Source organism: Sciurus carolinensis, unplaced genomic scaffold, assembly GCF_902686445.1.
Source record: "Sciurus carolinensis unplaced genomic scaffold, mSciCar1.2, whole genome shotgun sequence".
Taxonomy (NCBI): Eukaryota; Metazoa; Chordata; class Mammalia; order Rodentia; family Sciuridae; genus Sciurus; species Sciurus carolinensis.
This window is the reverse complement of record NW_025920145.1, coordinates 1,697,849-1,722,755: the sequence shown is the minus strand read 5'-3', so window position 1 is coordinate 1,722,755 and position 24,907 is coordinate 1,697,849. Positions and strand designations below refer to the sequence as shown.

At 47.2% G+C, this 24,907-nt stretch overlaps 1 protein-coding gene across 1 annotated transcript; it reads left to right on the top strand.

The window, feature by feature from the left end:
• Positions 1-1,439: 1,439 nt before the first annotated feature.
• LOC124974365 (TBC1 domain family member 8-like) lies at positions 1,440-2,302 on the top strand. The gene is made up of 2 exons (XM_047537685.1): positions 1,440-1,627; positions 2,229-2,302. Exons 1-2 carry the CDS (start codon positions 1,448-1,450, stop codon positions 2,274-2,276), a joined length of 228 nt encoding a protein of 75 aa, XP_047393641.1. The 5' UTR covers positions 1,440-1,447; the 3' UTR covers positions 2,277-2,302.
• Positions 2,303-24,907: the final 22,605 nt, after the last annotated feature.

Sequence of the window (24,907 nt, the reverse complement as noted above, 5' to 3'; positions counted from 1 at the left end):
CAGGAAGCCAGAGAATGGGGAAGGACCATTCTTTGTAACAATCCTTGTTGTGGGAATGAACCAGGTCCCATAATCCCTACTGAGGGCTATTCTTCCAGTGACCCATCCTTCCCCTACTAGACCTCACCTCTTAAGGTTCCACCACCCTTTAATGCTGCCCCATTGGGGATCAAGCTTTCAACACAAGAACTTTCGGGGGACACACTCCAACTATATCCCATCCAGAGCACCTTGGGACATCTGATGGCCAGGTTCCAGGAGGGAAATGTGGGCTGAATTACAGCATTACCCCTTTAGCCTTTCTTTTTTCTCTTGTTGCTATGACAACCAAAGGTTGCCTAGAAGTGATGGTAAGAAAAACATACCCAAGGCCCACACTGTTGATAAAGCTGTCATTCAAAGGTACATGCCTCGCAATCCAAGCTTTTCCTACAGCTCTTTAGGAAGGGATCCTCCCCTTTTGTTGCCAAAAAAAAAAAAGACAAAAAAAAAGACAAACTGTAAAAAGCTTCACCTTTAGAAAATAGGGGTCAAATTGGCATTTATTCTCCCGTGGAACTTGTGAAAGATTTAAAAATGCCTCCTTGTGTTAAGATCAGGTCCCTCCTATAACTCTGTGATTCTCTCATTGGAAACAGGAGTGTGGGCAACCTGAGTTTGCTTCTGAATGCAAGCAGCTTGATCCTTGATCTCAGGCATCTCTGCTGAGGGGGTACCACAGCTGTTACACATCAAGACCTCTGGGGTCTCGTTTCTCGTAGCATAGGTCCTGAGCCTGATTGCTTAGAAACTCGGTGTTTTTCCTCATATGATTTCCCAGGTCTATCCCCTCCTTCTCCAATAGATGTCTTCATTTTGCAAGCATTATTATCAGTGGAGCAAGAAATTGACATGATGACCTACATACCTAAAAAGTGATTTTTGAATTATGCATAGCATCAAATTTACCTTGTAACCAATTTGTAAGTGGAATCCTACAGCATTGTCATTTTGTGACTTGTTTCTTCCACTACACAATGTTCTTAATGTTGATCCACCTCTTATCTGTTAGAATTCCCTTCCTTTGGAAGTCTGAGTAATATTCCCTGGTAGCCTAAACCACAGTTCCCTTATCCATTCATCTGTGCATGGAAGCTTGGGTTACTTCTACCTTTTGGTGATTGTGATTGATGCTCCCTTGCACACTTTTCAACCTTTATCTCAGGTCCTTGTTGCCATTATTCCATATTAGATTTAACTTGTGAGCATTTCATGGAGGCCTGCCTTCCTTCTTTTTTGCAGTACTTACTGTGATTCAAATCTTTTTATTAGTGCCTTGCAATTATACATAACAGTGGGATTCATTGTTCCATATTGGAACATGTACAGAGCGTAATTAGTCAGTTCTGTTCTCCAGCACCTCCCCTTCATGTGCCGTCTTTTGCATCAGGTAGTGAGCATGGAGAAGATGGAGGACACCAGTTTGCTGCCCAGCCCCATCCTCATCAGCATCAGGAGCAAGATGGCCTTCCAGTTCATCGAGCTCAAGGATAGAGAGACCTTGGAAGAGACCCTGCTTGAGAGACTGAAGCAGGTCCACGCCAACCATCCTGTGCACTATGACACATCAACCAATTACAAGGACATGGTAGGAGCCTGCAGTATGGTGGCTTTCTGTGATGTGACAGTCCCTCTCTCACCACCTCTGTGTCAGTGGGCTCCAGAGGGCATGTGTAGGAAGGGACCCCCTTGGGTGTGAACACACCATGTGCTAGAGATGATTTGGCCTCCAGTAGTCGGGGGTGTGAGTCCTGTGTCACCTCTGATGGGCTGGGTGTCCCGAGTGGGCATTGAATGCGATAGAGTGGCTGGTCGGGAATCACACCACTGCTTGTAGGGGTTGATCTGATGTCCCCCAGGTTCGGGGGGTTGGTGGTGTGCTCCCTGGGTGGGTGTGGAGCAGACACGCCTCTCCACATCCAGAGGGATTGTCAGGCACCCCCACCTTCCTCACAGGCTAGGGTGCTGCCACACTCCAAGGTTGCAGGGGTTGATGCCCTTTGGAACAGACAAAACCTGCTGAGAGAGATCCTCCCTCATTCTTAGGGTTGGATGCCTGCAGAAAAGGACCTGGGTCTGCCAGAGCCTCACCTTCTAGAACTTTCATTGACATATACTTTTAAAAACACATTTTAAACTAATACTTAATAATGGTGCATATTTTCCTCTTACTTTTGTTTTCTTTTAAGGGCTGGACACACATCACCTGTTTTGTACTTGACAAGCATGTGCAGTGACCACAAGTTTGGGGATCTTGAAATGGTGTCCTGTCACAGCAGCAAGGAGGGTGAAGACAAGAGCCCACCTCTGCACCCCGGACACCTAACCGTGGTCCTCCAGCCTTTGGGCAGCCAGAACCCTGACTCCCACCTGGTTGTTGAAGCTACTCCTTCCCTGGTGTGCCATGGACATTGGAGGCTGGGCAAACCATGGTGGGTGTGGCACCTGAGCACCAGCTCCTCCACCTGGGTGGAGAGGTGGCCGTGGATCTTGGACAGCAAGGGCTCTATTGAGGACTCAGACAGCAGAAGGGGAGCCGGCCTTTCCCCTGTCCGTTAGCAACTCTCGTGTCATTCCTGCTGTGTGGGCGGTGCCGGCCCTGTGGGTTTTCAGGTGTCAACCAAGTGTTCCTCCCACTGGCCGGTGGCATCTGTGAGCATCTCAGTGTCAGTTTCCCGCATGTGTGTCCTGGGACAAAGGGCTGCCTGTCCTCTAATTTTAAGAACTAAAAATATTTTTGCTACATTCATACTTTTTCTTTATATGGAAAATTTGAGGCAAATAGACTCCAATTTCGTAAGTAGATTCTATGTGGCAGTGAAGAGACTAGTTTTGACCTTGTCACTCCCTTGGGGACCAGGTGTGGCTGCAGACCTTATTACCCCACACTCCTTCTAAGTTACTGCAGCTCCTGCAGCATCAGTTGTTACTTTTAGTGATCCAGACTGAACCTTTCTTTTCAGATGTGATGCATGTACACACACACACATGGGAGGTATGGGTATATATATATATATATATATATATATATATATATATGTGTGTGCGTGTGTGTATTCATTATGTGTGTGTGTACATATATATATATATATCCACATTCATATATATACATATTATACATATATATATAATTATTTCCTTAATCTATAATTTCCTAAGTATTGAGCATATATGTATCCTCCCATTGTTGGAGAATGCAGGTTATTAAAAGCATTTCACCATAACCAACTCAAACTCTCTCTGAGCGTGTGTGCTTGTATGTCTGTTGAGTGTGTGCGTGTGTGTGCCTTCATGCGTGTGAGTATCATAATATCCAATATTTCATTTCTCCCATTGGAAATTGAGTCAGAAAATGCAATCTGCCATACTCCCAGTACCAAAATGTCATTTTGATCAAATGAAACATTCTTTCATCTAGGGTTGAATGTTTCCGATAGGAATTACTGGTAAAATGAATAGATTCAAATCATGAAAGTGGATCAGAATACAGAAACATATTTTAAATAACAAAGACTTAAGGTCCAATTATGTATGGAATTGATGAGTAAACATTATAGAAATCAATCTCATTGATCATCCATGATGCAATGCTTTAGCACTGCCCAGAGAGACAGGAGCAGATTCTTGTCCACAGGTTCCAGCGGTGATGTCGCACCTGAGTTGCCTCATAAGAGGGAGGCTGGGGAGGGATCCAGTCATCCTTTTCATCCTGAGGATAGGTCCTCTTTCTCAGGATGAAGTCTCTCCTGACATGTGGCTTCATCGCATAAAAGACGTTGGCATTCTTTGGAATCTTCATTTCTGGGGAGAGAGGGGTACAGGTTGGATAGGTGGCACTTGAGACGTGCAGAGCAGGACACCCCAACATCTGACAGCCTCTGCCAGCAAAGGTCTGAGCCACAGACCTGAGAGCTGTCCAGATCAGCTCCAATACCACCAGACACATCCTCAACCATCTTCCCGGAGGAAAAACTAGGTCAAGGACTTCACCAGGACTAAGGCCTGTTGCCTCCAAAGGCTTTGGGCTCCAGAAGATCACAGTTCATCTTGATTTTGCCAAAGCATACGCCTAGGGATTACATCTGAAATCTTACACAGATGACTCATGTGCTCAATGTTTCACCCCCAGTTCAGCAAGGTTTCCTGGTGGGTTTTGGGTGAAGCACTCCATGTTGAGTGCTCTGATGTGATCATGGAATACTCAGTCAAGATGAAGAGAACACTAAGCAGTGGGAGAAAGTGGAAGAAGGTTGGGCATGGATGGAGGAAGACCTGAAGAGGGAGAGGCCCTCAGCACACATATATTTTTGCTGGGGGCTCCTCTTTTTTTTTTATTTTTTATTTTTTTTGCAGTGCTGGAGATTGAACACAGGGCCTTGTGCTTGGGAGGCAAGCACTCTACCAACTGAGCTATATCCCCAGCCCTGGGGGCTCCTCTTTATCCTCATTCTCCTAGTAGTAGTCCTCATCTTCTTCCCATCTTTCTCTCCTTCCCTCTCTCAGTCTCCTTATATCCCATGAAATCACCTGGTTGGCAAGTGCTCCATAGGTTGCAGGTGCCACACCCTCTGCCATAATGCACAGTCTCAGTTCAGAACCAAATGGAATGCTATGAAACCCAGAGCCAAAGCAGGAGTCCCCTGCTAATTTATTTTCCCCAAGTATTTGACAGGGAGGAAAGTATGACGAACTGAGACACCTCGTTTTAGCCATGTTCTGCCATTGTTGCTAGTCAGCTCCACGTGGACCAGGCATCCTACAAGGGAGGCCACATCCCAAATGCTGCCCTACTGAGATCAGTCATTCCAAAGACCAGGAAAGGAATGGCTTCACTCCCACATTTTCCTATGGTCCATGGATGCAACAACCCCCAGTGGGTTTCAGACAGCCAGCGAGTCCCTGGTCTGAACACCTGTCTCCTGCCGCCCTCCTCTAAAAAGGGCCTGTTCTCTATTTGGGTTTGGATGGATGTACCTGTGCTATGAATTTCCGAGCCCACCAAGGTTTAGCCTTCTACTTCCGTGAACTCTACTCACTTAACAGTATTAGTGGATTTGGATATGAGAGAATGTTTCATAGACTGGTTTTGGATGTGGTTTTCAATGTGGACAGAAAGGGGATCATAGCTGCTTTAGGGTTTTGGCTCACAGAAAAGAAAACAGCAATGGCATTAATTACAGGTCAGCTTTGTGGCATACGTGCCTAGGAAGCCCTCATCTGATTTTAGTGAGGGAAAATAACCTGGGTCTACTGATTCCATCTAGGCAAGTGGACTCAGGCACAGAAGGCTTGGTCATTTATGCAGTGTCAGACTGTTGAGGTTGTCTCCCAGTCTGTTTTTTTCACATTTAGTCCTATTCCTGCTTGCTAGAATACTGACAATGCTTTGCACAGAGAGTGGATTTCTGGTCATGGAGAAGACTTTCAATAGTACTGCTTCAGTCCACAAATGCACCAACTGCATCCTTAGCCCCTGTGTTCCCATCTTCCTCTGCAAACACTCCTCTCAGTGAGCCCTGGGGGCCACATGATCCCTGCAAGAATGCTTTCTTCCTCGCTCCTCAGTGATATCAGCATTGAATGCCTGTTGCTGTCCAGGGTTGGACACCTGGTGGGGAGGTACACTAGCCCCTGGGGACCTTCCCAGCAGTGCCAGTGTGGTTTTCTTTGTGCACCAGGCCCATCAGTACCTGTTTTTGTTCTTGGTCAGATTCTACTCTTTTGGGCTACGAGTTGACCTGAGTGCACTTCTTCAATATGGCTCCCCACCATCTGATTGTCCCACTTACTGTGCTGTTGGGAGATGATTTGTCCCAGCTCATAGTCTTGTGGCTTCTCCTCCATCAGCAAGTGATGTTCCAGGGCCCTGCGTATGACCGTAGGAGCCCTGTCATTGCATGTCACCTGCATCAACGTGGGAGATAGGCCTTGAGGAAATGGGCCGTAGTGTGGCTACTCAAGAACAGTGTCAGGGACATTCAGGGGGAAGTTCAGCTCTAAATACAGGGGCACCATCATTACTCACTACTCCACTACCTGAGGGTAGCCTCCTGGTTATTGCCTGGGGCCTTCCTCAGGGCTATGACACCAATCCTCCTACAAAGGTCTGCCTGGCCCTGCCATTGCCCTTTGTGGAGCCACATTTCACTCAGGGTCAAAGGACGCCACAGTCTGGGTAGAGAAACACTTTCATGCCACCACGATGGAAGGAATGGACCAGTGACTTCCTCTCTCCCAGGGATGTTGCAGAATACAGGGTGAATTTTGTGGTGGCCCAGGCAGAAACCCAAGAGACTTTGGTTGTGATTGCCAGGGCACAGAACACACTCAGAGGGAAGACCAATGATAGCCGTGAGAGCTCCTGGCCTCCAGAGGCTTAGTACTGCCTCAGATGGAGGAGGACACCTCACTCAGCCAGGGTGGCATGGGAATGGGACCCTGTATAGCACCTCCCTGGAGGTGGAGTGTGCTGAATCCACATGAATATTGCTTCTACAGTGAGACCCTCGGCGCCCTGTTCAAGGGGTAGGAAGAATCTCGTGTTCCTCTCCTCCTCCATGTGCACCAGCATTCTCTGTCCCACACAGTGCAGCCTGCATCCTGCATCCTGAATCCTGCATTCTGTCCTTTTCTCATCTCCCACCAAGACCTGCCCCTGCACTTCTGGTCTGCACACTGCCATCTAACAGACACTCCCTCACAAATGGGGGTGGAAATGGTCACGCTCTCCCTCAACTCAGGTCAAACCCTTAACAGGGACCTCTCTCTTCTTTATTCCCATCTCTCTTTCCTGACCATTGAAAAACTCCCAATTCAAGAGGGCAAGAGTGGCCCATGGTATGGGATTTGTGTTTGCTCCCTGCCCTGGGATAGCGCCAGGGGACACCTCTTCCACCAGGCTTACCTGGACAGTCTTGCCATCCTTTGCACTCTGGTGCTCCAGTCTGACATTTATGAGGCAGCTGTCTTTCACCTGTTTCTTAGATCGGGGCCATGAGCATCTGCCCGTTATGTATCCAATGGCCCTGGATTTCTTCATGTGTTTTGTGGCCATCGGCTTGGGCTTAGCCTTTAGAGAAGAGATGTGACTGGAGGCTGGGCTGATGGTACACTCCATGGCTGAGGCCTCAAAAGTTGATTCTGACAACTGTGGGGGATGGAATATCAGCAAAGACCAGAAAATGACGAACACCCCCACCTGTGCTCATGCAGGAGACAGCCCTGCCAGCAGGCTTACCAGGATGCGCTGTGAATCCCTCTTGGTCTGCTCCTCCAGGTGGACCTGTAGGAAGCTGCTGTCCTCTGCCTGCTCGTTGTAATGAGGCAGTAGGGAACTGCTGTTGGTGACACTATTGGTACTGGAGTCCTTGCTTTCAGTGGCCTGGGGCAGTGGTCTGGCTGCCACTGAAGAGCTGCTGCTCACAGCTCGTGGTATCCTGGGAGTCACTGTAGAAGTGGACTCCAAGAACTGTGGGGGATGGAAACATCAGCAGAGCCCAGAAACTCTCAGTCACCCCCACTTGTCAGGGTGCTCTATGGGCATTCTAGAACATATGTCCAGGAGCTGAGGCTTTTGGTCACCCTAGTGGATGTGAAGGAGCACCAGGGGTAAAGAGCGAGTAAGGTAGGTTTTTACCTCCTTGGTCTTTCTGTTGGCCCACTTCCTGTTGATTCTTTTCCTGAGGACAAAATCAAAGTCCACGCGGGGATTGATGGCATAAAACACATTGCCATCAGCAGGGATCCTCAGCACTGGATAGGGTGGGGCAGAGGTTGGAAGGTGAGTGACACTCAAGGAGTACACAACAGAACATGGCCCAAGACTGACAGCCTCTGGCAGGTCAGGCTTGAGCTCTAGACCTGAGGGCCTTCCAATCTAGATAATGTTCCACCGAAGGCATCCTCAGGGACTTTCCCTGAGGAAAGAGTATGCACGGGATCTAAACCACTCTACTGGCTTCCAACAGAAAGCACCCTGGACCCCAGGACCTCTCTGTTCAGTTAGAACCTACCACGGAGACCATGCTGGAGTTTGCATCATGACTTACCATCAGTCGCTCCTGTGTTGGAGATGCAGTGATCACATACGGGGTTCAGAAAATCATGTGATGGTAGATGCTTTGACCTTGCAGTGGAATAATCCAATCATACGTGAAGACACTAATGGGAGGTGGTGTAAATTGGAGGTGTGTTGGGCATGGACGAAGGATGTCTACAGGACGCTTGTGCCTTCAGGAACCATTTTTTTTATTTTTTATTTTTTGAATCAGCTGATTCTTCATTTCCTCCTCATCATTCTCCTTTGCATTCAGAGTTTATTCAAACAAACTCAATTTAAATTTATGGGAGCACAGTGTCTCAGGCAATAAGACAAATATATTTAAAACATCTGATGAGAAAAAGAAACGTGGAGCCCAATAATGCAAAACAATGTTTATAATAGAGAAATCATGAAGTGGGAAGAATAACACAATTATTCTATCAGCACCTCTTGCTCTTGTAAACATTACTTAACACAAATGAAGAGGACTCCTCTGACAAATAACCAAAATAGCTTCTTGCTAGCATACACTTACCCCCAAATAGTTAATTTAACAATGAAAAAGAAAGGAAACACTTGAGAAATTTTCAATTGTGATGACTTAGAACAAGTCTTCATGAGATTACTAACTACTTTTGGGCAACTGATATCAGGAAGGTGAAAGGAAAATAAAATTGTACAGAGATCCTGTTTGGTAATGTACAGAAGTGAGAAATGTACAGGAGTTCATACCATCAATATAGGCTCCTTCAGAGAGCAGAACAATTCATATATTCAATCTGTTTCTTGTTATATTCTTGTTCTTTTTGTGTTTTGCAATCTTGTGTTGTTGCTGTTCTTCTTCTTCTACTTAATGATGTTCTTGTTCTTCATCTTCTACATCTTGATGTGGTCTTCTTCATCTTCTTCTTCATTTTTCCCTCCTTCAACTCCTTTTCCTTCCTGTCCACCTACTCCTCTTCTTCTTGCTTCTTGTCCTTCCTTTATCTCTCTCCAATGCCCTTTTGCCAATTGTGAAGTGTTCTATTGCTTCACATGTTTCTGCCAGATATGACCTCTGTCCCAAAACACCTAAATGGTGTCCATTCACACGGACGGAAAAATTGGAAGCCAGGTGCCGAAAGGAAGATTTCTTCATTCAAGAACTTTTCTCAAGTATGTGTCACTGTCCTGAAAGGCTGCCTAAATAGACAGCCAGGCATTGCTTATCTCCTCTGCCCTTCATGGATATGAAGTTTACAAAGCCTGATCATGTCCAGGGGAGGACACTGGATAGGAAGGCCTAGCAGTCCCAGGGTGGACTGATTTACACTCCCATCATTGCACTTTGTTTCTAAAAATGACCCACCATGCTCTGGTTACTTTTCAGGCCACAGCACACTTTCTTTGGCTGCTGAGTTGTCCTGAGCCCACAGGAAGTCACTTCTCCCCACCATCGGGTGGACCCACTTACTATTATGCTCCGACACAATCTGAAGCAGCTCAAAGTCCTCTGGATCCTCCTCATTGAGCAAGTGTTCTTGTAAGGCCCTGCGTATGACCGTCGGAGCCCTATCCTGGCAGGTCACCTGATCAGGGTTGGAGAAACTCATCAGAGAATGAGTTTTGGATTAGCCACCCAGAGCACAATGGTCAAAGTCATTCAGGAGACAGCTTAGCTCTTAAGACAAGGGCACCATGTGTTATCCTGCTACCTGGGGCCTTCAAGAGTTCATGTGGGATCTTCCTATGTGCTTCTAGCCCCATCTTGGTACAACAGTCAGGTTGTCCCTGCTATGTCCTTCTGATAAAAGGGTGCAAATACCTAACAGCCTTTCTAAAGACACACTTGGCCCAAGAAGATGGGAGGAATGGTCCAGTTTGCTCCTGTATCCCATCTCTGCTCTGAGAATCATGATACCTTTGTGGGTGGTCCAGGCAGGACCCTAGACCCCTTAGTCCTGACAGACAGGATATAAAACAGACTCAGCAACTAGAGTATGCCTGTGACTCTTTTATGATAGCCAGGAGACTTTTGAGCTCCATGGCCTCATTCCTTGATGTGTTGTAATGTGGTATGGGCCCCACTGAGGGCTTCTCTGTCACTGGACACATGGAGAGTTAGGGCTTAAACCCCACATCCAGAAAAATTGTGCGAAGGGAGCTGCTAGCTCCCTATTTAGGTCTGTGCAAAGTATGACACTCATGTTTTCTTGAAAAACCCCAGTTGTCTGTGACCTGCAATAACGTAAACTCATTATGCTAAGGAGGATCCCTTCCATTCCACATATGCCTTCCAGCACACAGGAGTTATGACTGCTGCATCCTCTGCACAAACCTCCAAGGGTCCAACTCACTCTAGACACCAAGCTTCAGAGTGCAACCTGCACCCTATGCGTTCCTCGGACCTCATCTGAGCAAGCACTTACCCCTGCACTTCCATACTGCAAACCCCACACCCTGCAGGCCCACTCACACCTGGAGCTGGGGCATGCAGCTGCTCTCCCTCATCTCAGGTCAGCTTCTTAACACTGAGCTCTGTCTTCTTCATCCTCTTCTATCTTATTTACCTTCCAGAAGCTCTAATTCATGAAGGCAGGCCTAGTCCAAGCTATGTTCTCTGCCTTCCCCAGTGAGGGCACCCAGGGGATCCCCTGCTGAATGACTCACCACGATGTTCGTATACTCCATTCGTCTTTGATTTTCTAGATGGACATGAATGGAGCAGCTGTCTCCCACTCGCTGGTTGTACAGAGGTACTGTGGAGCTCAGAGCAGAGACCTCGGAGGAACTGCACTTGAGTTCTGCCTCTGGTGATGGTGCTGCTCCTTCACTGGCCACCAGTGCAGCTCCTTGATGAGGCTCTAGCCCTGGGGTGGGCATTGGAAGTGAGCCTATTGCTAGAGGAGAAAAGAATCCAACATGACAGGCTGGCCATGAGTTTTACAAAAACAGACAATCCACACTGTCTGCCATGAAGACCTGAGCCCCTGAGACCACGCTGGACCTATTCCCAGACAGGGGCATGGCCTGAGTGGCAATGGCTTCTCCTTGTTCCCAGCCCAACAGTGGCCATACACATTCCACCCTCTGGGACCAAACTCTGACCTCTCAAGTCCCTTATGTACACACCCTGGGCCTCTTGGCACTCAGGCTCTGCCTCGCTGGACTTGCCATCCTCCAGCTGTGCCAGCAGGTGGTGTTCTTGGCGCTCCAGATTCAAGCCACCCATGTACAGTTGAAGGTAAGGCAGCAGCAGCTGGAGAATCATGAGGCCTGGAGGCTGATGGAAAGCCTCGCTGTACTGCTCCATCCAGGTACCCGGGTTGATGGGCACGGCACTGTGAACAAGCAGGTGTGCAGTCAGCAGAAGCCTGGACGCTCTTCCCCACAGCCCCCACCACCAAAACTGGCCTTGGCAGCCTCTGCCTTACTGTCTCTGCACAGGACAGTCCACCACAGCCAAGACACCGTGGCTGTACACAGTGACAGGACAACTCTCTGTACAAAAACTTATAACCTGGCAGCTTACTAATCTGGAAACAGCAGCCCTCACTTTTGGCCACATTCCACCTCATGTTGATGAAGGTCTCTTGGTCTACTATGTTCATTGGGGTAGGGCAAGTTGCAGTCCTGTCTAAAGGAGGAACGGATGGTGACACAAGCCGAGTTTCCATAGGACCCAGAAGCTCCACTCCTGGGAAGACACCCACTGGAAGGGAATTAAATAGGTACTTGCTCCCGGGAACATGATTCCCAGTCACCAAAGCTAGATTCACCCTGGTGGCCATCAGTGGATGCCTGGATGAAGCAAGGGCAGAACACTGGTGCCAGGGAGCATGGTTCAGCCCAGAGAAGAGTTGGAGGTCCACACGCTGCAGTGTGGATGGAACTCAGGGCATCACACTCGGTGACAGCAGCTGGCCACTGGAGGACAATGCTGCATGGCTTCAGAGTGGAAGGGTGGGGAGAGGTCTGTATGGGTAGTTTTGGTTTGGGCAGACTAAAGTGTCCTGGAGGTGGGCAGTAGGGCCTTGTGTGGATGGTCTGCACCTCACCTGGAGAGAGGGCTAAAACAATGTGATGTGTACTTGGCCACTACTCTGAGTCTGGGGAGGGCTCATGCCAGTCTGGGGGGGGGGGTGCTCCCTGGAGACGAGGTTTCCACATCTCACCAGGGCTACACTTTCTCCAGGGCAACTGCAATTTATCTCTTATTTAAAAAGAAAAAATACAAAGAAGATGATTTTCAGGTTATTTTGCTAAGATTTTCCTCTAAGATATCCTAAGATTCATGTCAGATATAGATTATTGCTTTGGGTATGGAAAATATATAAAGCATGGTAGTATCTGTGTGGGGGACCTGAGGCCAGGCATTGTTTCTCCTCTGTCTGCAGATACCGTATCTCTTAAATTACCCAGGTAAAGGAGACTGCTCTTCTGAGACAAAAGACCTCTTCTTGTCCCATTTCAATGTTAAGCAAGTCCCTGACAGAATATTCCCTATCATCCTCAAACAGGCCCCGTGTTTGTAAGAACACCTAGCAAGTGCCCACCACAGCACTGCCCTCTGTGGCTGGTGGACAGAGCAAGCATGCCGAGTGTTTGTGACTGAGTTGAGGGAGGGGCCGCTTGTGTGGAGTGGGGCTCCCTTCCCCTTGCTCTGACCTGGGGACCAGGGAGGCTCCCACAACCAGCTTCCAGTTAAGTATCTGAAATTGAAATACCTAAGGGTGCCTCCTGACCATCCCCGACTGCACCAGCCCATGTCCGTCTGCCCTTTCTCGGGCAGGACTTTCTAACTGTCAGATTCTTGACCCCTCTATGTGGGCCTGGAAAATGTAGTGTGTGCCACTGTTGCTGGGGGTCCTGTCCAGGAACACTGTGTTCTAGAAAGTCCTCATTGTTCTCAAAATAATGAAGTCAGGGCAGGTGTGATGCAGTTCAGATGGGTCGGCCAGCCTTCTGCCCACCCCTGGACATGGCCAGAATGCACCACCCTGGGTGAAGGTAGCACCCGACGCCTCACCTCCAGCTCAGGGATCCTATGCCATCAGAGGAGGCCACTGTCAGCATCACTATGAGATCAGTCTTTGGGTTGGAGATTTCTCCTGAGAGGCACAAGCCGGTGCCCCACCCTCAGGCTCAGGAAAGCCCGGGTTGCTCCCGGTTGGCAGGGAATTGTTGTCAGGGCTGATGTGTGTTGGCGTTATTTTATTATGTAATCACAGATCAAAACACGTGTATCTAGGACTAGCGCTGAATGTCGGGGGACTCAGCAGTTCATCAGCTTGGTTTGCCAGACTGTTCCTGCTCCATGGATAACTGTTCTCTCTAATCCATTTAGTGATTCATCCAAGGGGTTGATTGTCGTGTGCAGTCTGGGCTAGATCAGGGACCATTCTGTGGATGAAGAAACTAAAGTGCAAGGGCCGTTTCCTCAAATGGGTCAAACTCGAATCCCCATCTTCCCACTGCAGACGGATCATGCCACCACCCTAGAGGCAATCAGCCTGTGAGTACACAGTGAAGGAAGGCAAGGTAGCCAGGCACCCAGGGTCAGGACCTGCACCCCAGGAGGACTTCTTTGAGGTCCCTCCAGCCTCCAAATGTGGTGCATACCACATTAGCACTCCTTCGCTTGCCCCCGTTGGTCTGATAGTTCAGGCTACTGCAGGAAACCTAGAGGAGTGGGTATTGATGTAAAGATTGAGTTAAATGCCATTGTAATATGCAGCCTATAGTTGAACTGTTTAATCTACCATTGTTATCTGTCACATTGCTCCATGATTGAAAACAATTGCATTACCAATCTAGAAACCTGGAGTTGCTCTGTGGGTGATATTTGACCAGGTTTGTATTTCTCTTCATGGGTTTTTAAAAGGAAGGCAAAGTGGGCTGGGTCTGAGTGCAGCATTTGATTGTGTTAATAAATGTGATAATCAGGCCTGGATGTACAACAAAATGCCTCCCACAAACAGCACGGCAACCTGGCCTGCTGGGTGCCCATAACCTCACAGAACCCCAGGCCATTGTCCCTAAATTACTGCGTTTGTTGTATGAGGATTAATGCAACTGTACCCACTGGAATGATTTGACTAAAAGAAAGTTCTAAATGAATAGTCACTTAAGAAAAATGCAACTGGCCTCCCTTGTCCCTTCCACCCCTTCAGAATGGCACCCTGGGGGCTGGATCACAGGAGGCAGACATCCTTGAGGCATGGATAGGCACATTCTGGCCCTGGCTCCAGCTGCCAGGCAGTCATGTCCAGGCCTCATCCTGTGGGGCAGCCATGCCCTGCTCCCTGTTGCCCAGCTCAACCCCTGGGCCTTTCACCTGACTCAAACAGCAGGCTTCAGAAAGGGAGGAACCCAGCCTTGACTCCTCTCTGCCACTTCTGGAAGTTCATCCTTGTAGTAGTCCTCCCATCTCTTCTTCCTCAGGGAACCTTCTGCAGAGGGTCTAAGCCCCCACCATGTGAGCTCCCAAGGCAGCCAGCTCTCTGCCTCCATATTGGAAGATTCAACCAACCACAGAACAAGAATATTTTAAAGAATCTCAATTGTCCTGAACACAGCCTCTTTCCCCATCGTGGCTGCCCAGACAGCTGTGTGCACAGGATTTGTCATGGCAGGTTTTACAAGTGGTTCAGAGACGACCTGAAGTGTAGGGAAGGACGTGTGGACCCTATGCTGTTCTATGCAATGTTTTGAGCATCCATCATCTTGGTAGCCCTGGTGGGGGGGTCCTGGAACCCCTCCCTATAGATACTGAGGGACAAACATATTTCATAGAAAGTAACTGGCTCTCAGTCATACCAATGCCAAAAAGTTATTAATATTTGCAATATTGACCACAATTTTCTTCTTCTGAATTCATCTTCCTTTGAATGTTGGAAGTCCAATTTTCCCAGTACAGCAAAGGTGTGTGATTAAAGAGAGTTCTATGAAGAGAACTGGTTCTTGTCATTTCTTTGCCATTGCTCACTGGTCTTTGAATCACCCTGGTGATCCTTGGAGACTGCGGGGATATGGGAGGAGCCCTGAGAGCCACAGCTTGCTGGTCCACGGTTGGTTGTGTCTCCTTCATACATTGGGCAGTGGGGGTGAAATTATTCTGGCCTTTCTCACAAGAATATTTGGAGACTCCCCTCCAGCCCCAAATGTGATGGGCAGAGGACCCATCTTTTAAGCCAACAACTGCCTTCCTGGGAGCCTGGGAATACTCTGCTCCAAGGCTTCTGGCCACCCTGTAGCACATGGTTCCAGAGGTATCCCTGAGGCTTTCCCGGGGCTGAGAGGATAAATTCAAGGACCACGGTTGTCCTCTTGACCTCTCTGCCCTCCTGCTGGTTCTCCTGCTGGCTTGGACCTCTATGGTCACAGTTTATTCTGCAGATGGTCACAGGGTAAGTAAGTAGGAAGCACTGGTGGCCCCACCTTGCACGGAGATCAGGGCTTGGGCCTTTCCCACAGCTGTTGCTCTGTCTCCATTTCTATGACTCCTGTCACCATGGAATCTAAGATCCTGCCCAAGTGTTCTTGAAGCGAGAGTGTTGGTTCACTCCATCATGCATCTCAGGAGTTGATGTGAGCAAGGATCCCCAAGACCACACCCTGTCTGGACCCTCAACTAAGCATCAGGACAGGAGGACATCCACAGCGGTGGCAGGCAGGAGGTGTGGGGTCTTGTGTACCAGGGAGAGGAAGGAAGGTCTCATCTTAGCAGTTATTGTCTTCATTTAACTAGTAAACAAAGTTTGCTCAAGAAAAGAGACATTTACGTCTACTGAATCACATGCAGAAGCAATGCCTTAAAAATATCCTCTTCCTTCTTCCTGCCATCTGCCTTGGAAGCTCCAAGGAGAGCATTTCTTCTCTGCCACCTATGTTTGGGCTAGCCTTTGCTGTACCTTGTCCAATGGAATGCAACAGAAATGACTGCAATGCAGTCCTGAGGCTAGACCACAGGCACCTGCCAACTGCCATGAGAGCAAGCCTGGACCAGCCCGCTAAAGGACAAGGAGGCATTCTGAGGAGTGATTTTTGCTGTTCTCTGCACATGCTGCACATGCTGTTCCTTCCCTGGAACATTACTATCAAGCCTCTCCCCATGCTTCCAACATCTGTTCATCTCTCAGTCCTGGAACACGTTCTCTGAGCATTCTTTCCTTGGGTTTCTAAGTTCTTCCAAGAGATCAGGTTGAGCAGCAGCAGCCAGTACCTAGTCAACAGCTATTCAGCTAGGGTTAAGATCATGATCAGGAGTAAGTTTAGTTCTAGTTGGGATGGACCGGCAGATCTGACTCCATGAGAATGTTATAGGCCAGACTCTAAGGGAAATGACTAAACAGACTCCATTTTGCTCTGAGACTCCATGTTATGTAGGAAATAAGCTCCTCCATGGGAACACCCTCCTCTGTTCCCATCATCAGTTACTTGGTGCGACATGTTTAATAATATCAAATGGCAACTCCTATGTAGTAAAGAATTGCTCTCTTTTCTTTTGATTCCTATTGCCCCTAAACAATGTACCATGTGAACAGTGATTGTGTGGATGTTAGCAACCATTCTTTAGTTTGTACCTAGGTAAGGGTCATTCTGACCCACTTCCCCCTCTGTTGATGATCTCATGATGTTAATGTGTAATTTCGGATCATAGCAACAGACACTTATGATTAATGTGATTTTTGATATAAGAACCCCTACAACCCTGTGGTTGGGGCTGTTCTCCCAATAGCCATTTTTTGGGGCATTGTGTGAGACAGCTGGCCAGCTTAATAAAGACTCTCAAATTTGGACTTATCAGTGGTGATCGGTCTGTTCTTAAGTTGCACCCCATAACACAGTGTAATCCCTGTAAGTGGGGTGTACGCTCTTCAGGTTGCTTGGGGTCACTTTTCTCAACCTGAGTGACCATAGTGAATAGAACCTAATCTGCTCTTGTTGCTCTGTGTACTGTAAAGAAGGTAAAAAAAAAAATAAGGGGGAGGTCTGTCAATCAAACTAGCGTTCAGCAAGGTCTGAAGGATGCAGCTGGGTTTCAGAGTTGTGGCAATGTGGAAGGAGGAGCACGCTGAAGGAGGGGGCTGCTGAGACTGGTTGTCTCACATTCTTTAGAGCATCCTTCCTCTCTGACTCAGTTCTAAACAGAAAAGAATCTTTGCACTTCTTTCCAATCTTCTGCCATTGCTTTGTGTTGTAGAACATCATCTATCCAAAATGCTTTCATATGTGTTATCATATGCCTTCATGCATACATGTATTGCTTTACTTGACATTGTTTTGAGAAATAATCGCCAATTTTATCCATATGTTAGTTATGACCAATATAAAATTTAAAATAATAAGAAAGCTATAGAAATAAGACCATAGAAGTATTACATGGGTTCACAATTTCAAATCTCGAGTTCCAATAAATCCTAAAAAATTAAGAACACCAAATTTAAAAAAGAAATTCATAATCCATTTAGCAGAAAAATCAGATCTGAACTTATTTGGGATTCTTTAAAACATTTTAAAGGCTCCAAATGAGTAACATTAATGTTTCATTATAAAATATTTGTATTTTTAAGAACAGGGTGCTGCTCCTGACCTCCGTGGCAGTGTTATTTAACACATGGTTATGGGTCCCATGTTCTTTTCCTAAAATCTAAAAAATTCTGAAGTTCAGGATACACCTGCTCCAAAGAGTTTCCTTGAGATTTAGTGGACTTGTCTAAATAAAGACATTGGTCTTCCCTGCCATGAAAGACTCCAGTCGAATGCCAGATTGGGTTTTCCCTCAGCTCTTGTTATGCCCGTTAGGCAGGGCTTGATAATTCACATTATTTCTTTACTTAGTCCTTGATGCATCTGAGTGACTCTGTGCAGGTATAATGGGACATTGTACCCAAACAGGGATAGGCTCCTAGTGCCCCCAGCTCCTTATAACTCCAGTCACAGAGGGAGGAAATGATGAGAGAGAAAAGCACACCTCCTACTCCTCTAAGTTAATAGGATGAGGCTGGAGCAAGCCCGCCCCAGGTTCAGGCCCCGCATGCAGGGGTGCCCCAGCAGCGTGTGGAGAGCAGGTAGGTAACACTGAGTAAGTAAGCCAGGGAAATCAGCTAAGTCACCTGTCAATTAACTAGATCACCTAATAGCTCATTTGTCTCCCAGCAGCTGGCTTATGGACAAGCAGTGCAGGAAGACTGATTTTAAAAGGAAGGCTTTCCTGTGTGAGCACTGCCCATAGGCCTGTGTCAGGACCCTGGGCCTCAGGGGGCCACTCTGAGCATCTGTGTTCTTATTTGCTTTTAAAAGAGATCTACTTTTTTTCCTCCTCAGTTTTTGTGTTCTTCTCTTTTCCTTCTTACCCTCTTCCTCCCTCCCTGTTTCCTGTCTTTTCTCTCCTCTTTCCTGTCTTTGGTCTTTCCTGTCTTCCTCCCTCCCTTTTTTTTCCTCCTTCCCTCCCTCTCTGCTTCTTTTTCCTGTTTCTTTTTTCTTCCCTTCTTTCCCCCACTTTTTTTGTTGCTGTTGCTGTTCTGTAGCTGACCTTCTTGGGCATTCTCCCAGTGTGTTTATGCAACAGGAGACTGGAAACGTCCCTGGAGATGGAGGCTGCCAGCAAGTCTCGGTTTGGCCTCATGATTTATTGGGGTCTCTGCTTTTGTTCAAATAGGTTTTCCTGCCTCGGGTCATCAGTGATTGTGCTACAAGTCATGCCCCGTGCATGACAAAGTCTGTCTCCACACCTACATGATATGGGTGGCAAAGAAGTGAGTTAAAGAGGTTTCCTGTCCTGGTTTCCCCACCGCAAGAGGCAGGGACCTCCAGAGGTCTTATTTAGCATGCACACGCCAGAGCTGAGCCCAGCCCAGCCACAGTGGCTGTGCCAGAACTTTGAAGGCCCCTGGCTGAAACTCCTCCCCTCCTTCCTCCCCCTCTCTTGATGTTCTCCATTCTCTCGGCCTCCGCTGACAGTAAGTGCAATCACATTACACACAGCTTTCTTTGGAAAGCCCCCTTTTTAATGATCTGGCAGCCCATAGACACTGTGGCCTTCCAGAAAAAAAAAAATTAATCCCTCTTCCCACAGCTTCCACAAGCCCCAGTGATAAATGACACCTGTCATTCTGTCACAGACAAGCGGCACAGATTGGGATGTCAGTGATGTATGGCTCACCAGAACAGGAAATCAACTTTTATTTCCCCAAAGAGAAAAACCTAAAAGAGCTGACCAGGCCATTCCCAGGATCCTGCTCCCAAGGCCTCACCTCTCAGACAGACTGAACCAGAGGCTGAAAAAGTTTGTGCTTATGAAGGAAAAAGAAACAGTGCAGATAAAAACAGGGAGAAATATGGATCTGTGGAGAAACTGGCACAGAAGAAGCTGCAGACAGCACTGACTGTTTATTCCTCTGCAGCACTCTGGATATTAGCCACATTTCACCCACTTTGGTGTTTTATGGAGGGAAAAGTTCACCCTGTTATGTGAGAATTCTATCTTCCTTCTGGAGCCTCAACAAAAGTGAGTCAAATCAGATTTGTTTGTTAAAGCTAAATTACTCCAGTTTTACACAGCTCCCAATGAAAAGCAAGACCACTCCCAATGCCTCCCAAGGGATTTCCTCCATACAAAGATTGTCCCCAGAAGATTAACAACCTTGTATTCTCATGTTGATGGTAATCACAAGACAGAGCAGGAGGTGGCCTCTTTGTCTTTATTTTTTTCCAGTTTTTTGCATCCTCACCTCCCCCATGATCCATACACATTGGATTCATAAGGCATTTGTTTCTTCCCTTCTATCAAAAGAAACCACTGCCCTGAGATCAACTTAAGTCCCTGATTTAAAAGGCAAACTCAGCAGCAGCATCAAATTGTACCTGAGCACCTAATGGGTGTCATTTCTGTACTAGGCCCCAAACAAGTGAAAAGACCAACAGCTAGATTCTCCCTGCACAGGATTTCTCAACCCAGGCCCTGATGGCATTAGGACTGGATCATTCTCTGTTGTGGGGGCCATGTTATGCCCTACGGGGTGTTTAGCAGCATGCCTGGCTTCTACCCACTAAGTATTAGCAGCACTCCATCCCAGTTGAGACAATAAAAATGTCCCAGACTTTGCCAAATGGCCCCTGGGCAACCAAGTTGTCCCCTTTGAGAATCATTGTTCTAGAAACTTGAAATCAAACCACGGAAGAAAAATAATATTTGTGGGATGAAGAAAAGTCCATGCCAGGCAGGTGCTATTGTGGGGTCAGGGAAAATCCCTACATCTCTAGATCTAACACTGCACCAGAGTATGCCCTCAGCGCCCAGGACCTTAATTTGATGCTGGTGCCAATAATCATTTTAACACACACAGGATGTTCTTATGACAATGGCACTCTTGTCTTCTGCCCCTGAGCGACTATCTTTCTTCTTGTTGCTCCAGAGTGATCTGTAGTGGTGTTGTGCTTGGTTGTCACAGTGCTCTTAAAAAATTTAAATGAGTTGTTGTCAATTGGTTCCCGTTTTCTTGTAGCAGTGAGTTCTCCATTTCTCTGTTGAATATCTGGCCATTTCCCAGTGGACACAGACTAGAAGGTGGGCTGTAGGTGGTGCCGTTATCCATGTCCGGGTGGCATATGTGGAGAGCTGGGCTATGTCCCTGCTCTTCCTTCCTGCTGGCTGAATGTGTGTGTGATGGGAGGAGCCAAAACCTCCAGCCATCCTGATATTCAGAAGGAAGCCTAGGGTTATGGTGGCTGCTCAGCAAGACAGAAGGAGCCTGGGACCCCAAATCCAGGGGGTGCCTCGCTAGGTCTCAGACTCCTACCTGGACTTTTGGATAGCAAAGAAGCAAGCCCATTTTCTTACAGAGAAGAAACAAATGTCTTCCTGGTTAGTTTTCAGAACATGAAGAGTTAGGGGGGAATCTTTAACAGAAGCTGATAGGCATCTGCTTTAACATCAGCATTTAAAAATCTGGAGATTTCCCATAAATATTTTGATTTTTTAAGTATATATTGAAAATGCACATGCTCTTGCAGCCCTGGGGCTGTTCTCTCATGCCCACATGTCTCCTGGAGTGGGACATGCACAGTCCTATATACCTCGGTCCCTTTCCAGCACCTTCATTCAGGCGTGCTTAGCGCTGAGATTGCCTGACATGGTGTGGTCAGGGACACATTTTGAGGAGACACAGAACTTGTTCAGTGACCTGGGGCTGTTAGTGGCCAAGGCTGGCTGAGTCCAGAACCCAGGCTCTTAGCCAGAGCCTCCTCTACTGCTTGAACCAAGCTGCCAAGCTTTTTAAATAAAATGCCAACTCATTTGCAGAAATCTAAATGAATTTACAAAGAGGATTTTCTGGGTAATTAACAGAGTTTGCTTTTGCTGCATTCACTGAACAAACTTCTAGCTGCTCTTTTCATTGTCTCCTTAATGCGAAGACATCAGCTCAGGGTGATAAAATCTCTCTCAACACATTGCATTGCTCCAGGCAAGGTGGCCCATGTGACAAAGAAAGTCCTTGATATTCATACCGAGCTGGGAGTCCTCATGCTAGCCATGGAGTGTCATGAAGACAAAGGCCAGTCCAGATGCAACTGAAGTTGGGGGCAGAGGTTGAGAGGCTGTGGAGGGTTCTAGAACACCACTTCCTGGGAATGTCCATCTGCACATATACACAGTTGGCTCACATCTGTGTCCCCTGGATGGGTTCAAGGCTGGAGCTTATGGTTCAGGCTGTTCCCATGCTCTCTTGAGAGTTTGGCATTGTGTCTCTGCCCTGACCTGCTGCTTGCAGCCCCCCTGACAGATACTCTCCAGACCTGCAGCAGAGCATGCACCAGAATGCTTTGAAAGCTTGAGAAGGAATTCGGGGGCCTCCTTGGGTCTCTGAATCATGGAATGTCAGAATTGGAAGGGACCTTAGCAAGCTTCCGGTCTGACCTTCCTGATTCACAAGATGGGAAACAGATTCAGAGACAAGAGGAGAGGGTCAGTGTTTGTCCAGCCCCAGCACCTAGCATGTCACCCTGTGTTTTGGTGTTAGCAGCAAAGGCAGGGCTGCCTTCTGGAAAGAGTCTTGTGAGCTGGCAGTGTTGTCATCTCTGCACCGGGTTCTAAATTAAGTACTTGACTGAATTTTCTCATTTATGTCTCCCCACAGCATTCTGGGGTTACCATGGTCATTCCTGTTCACAGGAAGAGGAGCTGAGGTACACCAAGGCAAGTCGCCCAGCTCTACAGCGTTGCTCCCATGTCCGAAGTCAGTTATCTGGCTCCATGGCCAAACTGCTATGCCTGAACCAGACTTCAGTTCAAGAGCCACCAATGCAAATGCATGCAGGACCAAGCTGCCTCCTTATGTGCCTGAAACAGGCAGGTGGGTCTGTGAAATGGGAGTGAGGCCCCCAGCTAAGAAGAGCAGTTGATCCTAGTGTTCCCTTTCTCCAGCTGCTGCCACATAGCTGGGCACCCCCAGGCTGTTGCAAAATCCTGCATTTTCTCCAAAGGACCCAGGGATTCCAGGTGGAGCATGGCTTTTAAAACTCCGAGTGACAGTAGAACCTTCCCTCAGAATCCTGAGTCTCTTCTCCCTTCAGGCCTCTGACGTGGGTGACATTTATAGACCCCCAACCCTTCACAGTCAGGAAGGCCACAGAAGTGAAAGGCGTCACTCTTAGAGTCTTGGTGTGACCCGCTGGGCTCTGTCCCATCACAGGGACAGGTAATGTCACCCCAGACTGGCTGCTTGAGTCATCAGGAGTCCCCGGTTGAGGATGACTCAGTCACCAGTTGACCCAGAGGAGGCATACAGTGTGAGTGACACCGGAATCTGCTGCTTTAAGCTATGGAGTTTGGGGTGGCTTGTTGGCACAGCATGCTTATCTTACCTGAAAATACTGGAATTAAAAAATGAAGAAGGAAAAAGAGACTCACGAGCAGCCCCGCCTGTGTCCTTACAGGCCAGGGGCTCCATGAATACTGTGTCTCATCCTGCAGGTTGGGACTGGGGCTCTGAAGACAGGTACAGAGGAACTTAGCCTCCAGGTCACCACTCCCTTCCCTCCTGAGCCATCGACATGTTGAGGGTCCCAGCAGGCGTGTGGTGAGTGGGAGGCACTAGGCTCCTTAGGACCGTGGGAGTTTCACTGTGAATCTGTCCTTACTGGAAGTCCCACATAGAGCTCAGTCCCCCTGTCAAGGTGCCTCCTTTGCACTAGCCACTAATATCTGGAGTCAACAAATGCTCAGTTCTGCTGTAGAGGTGGGAGCAACAAAGAGGTATCCATCCTCTCCACACTCAAGTGCTCCTGCCCATGAGAAAGAAGCATTCCTGTTTAGAGATGGAAATGAGGTATATACTCTGCCATTGCGAATGAAGGCTTAGAAAACTTGCTCCTTTTTTTTCCCAGTACTGGGGATTGAACCCAGAGTATGTGAATGCTAGCCCAAGGGGCTACATTCTTCTCTCCTTCCTTCCTTGTACTGGGGATTTAACGCTGGGCCATGTTACCACTGAGAAACATTCCCAGCCCTTCTGTTTTTTATTTTGAGACAGAATCTCACTAAATTGCTGAGGTTGGCCTCAAGCTTGCAATTCTCCTGCCTCAGCCTCCCAAGTCTCTGGGATTAGAGAAATGTACTTACTATGCTCCACTTCAGCACTTTTAAATCTGTAAAATGGTACAAATACAATTGCATTACTTAGTTTAAATATGATTGGAAATTCTTTTGAAAGACAGATAAAAATGCTACATTCTAGTAAAAAATTCTACATTCTAATAATGAACTGTTCTGCTAAAGGAGAAAAATGCATATTCTTTCTAAGTAGCGGAAACTTTGCATATTTAAGTTGTAACTTTGATTTTTGATCTTTACAGATCTTTAAAGGAGTAGCAACAATGTTTGATATTAACCAAGTATCAGGACTGGGACTGGGTTTCACACATTTCTTAAGGATACAATGAAGAAATTCTTATGGTCACAAACTTTGATGCTCAATAAGGATACAGAGTTGAATTTCTCAGTCTTGCCACTCTTGGCGTTTGGGGCTGGATGATTCTGTTGCAGCCTGTTGAGAGTGGCATAAGTACCTAGGAAAAAGTATGACTGAGCACCCCTTTCCCAGGCCAGAAAATTCCTCAACGTCACCGCAGTTCTCTGTCTCCCGGGAACTTCCTTTGTGAGATCAACACACATGCACGTTTTTATCCCATCTCCATGCAGACAGATGCTAAGCTGTTCCCTGTAAAAATGGGATCATGAATTTCTATGGTGACTTTAAAAAAAATTACAATATATTTTGCTTACTTTTCCATGGGTTCACATGTGCTCTGCATACTTTCAAAAGCAATGGCAACACGGCGTTCCACTGCATTCACGTGCTCTAATCTAATGAAGTGACTTTACTGACTTTACTCTCATGTTTCCCTGCTATCAATAATACTGCATGAATATTTTAATATTTACAACCTTAAAACATTTTTTACCATCACCTCTAACAGAATGACTGGATCTAAAGATGTGGACCTATAATACTGGTGGACACTGGGAAATTATCCAGAAAACCCCCAGTAGATTCTAGTTTCTTGGTTTGTAAACTTGAGTTCTGACACTTTCTGCTTAGCTTCCATAGTAGTAGATTAGTTAATCACCTGGCCAAGCACCCACAGTTCTGAGGTTGAGAAACTGCTTTAAAGTGAAAGTGACCCAAATGTGAGTCCCTTCTCCACCATCTCCTGTGCTGTGTGTTTCATTAGGCAAATTGTGGAAGCCACCCTATCCTCATGCATAATGGTGATGCTTCCTTGGAAGCATTGCTGCTAGAGTTTTTTGATATTATACACCATAAGCATATTATATCTGCTGCT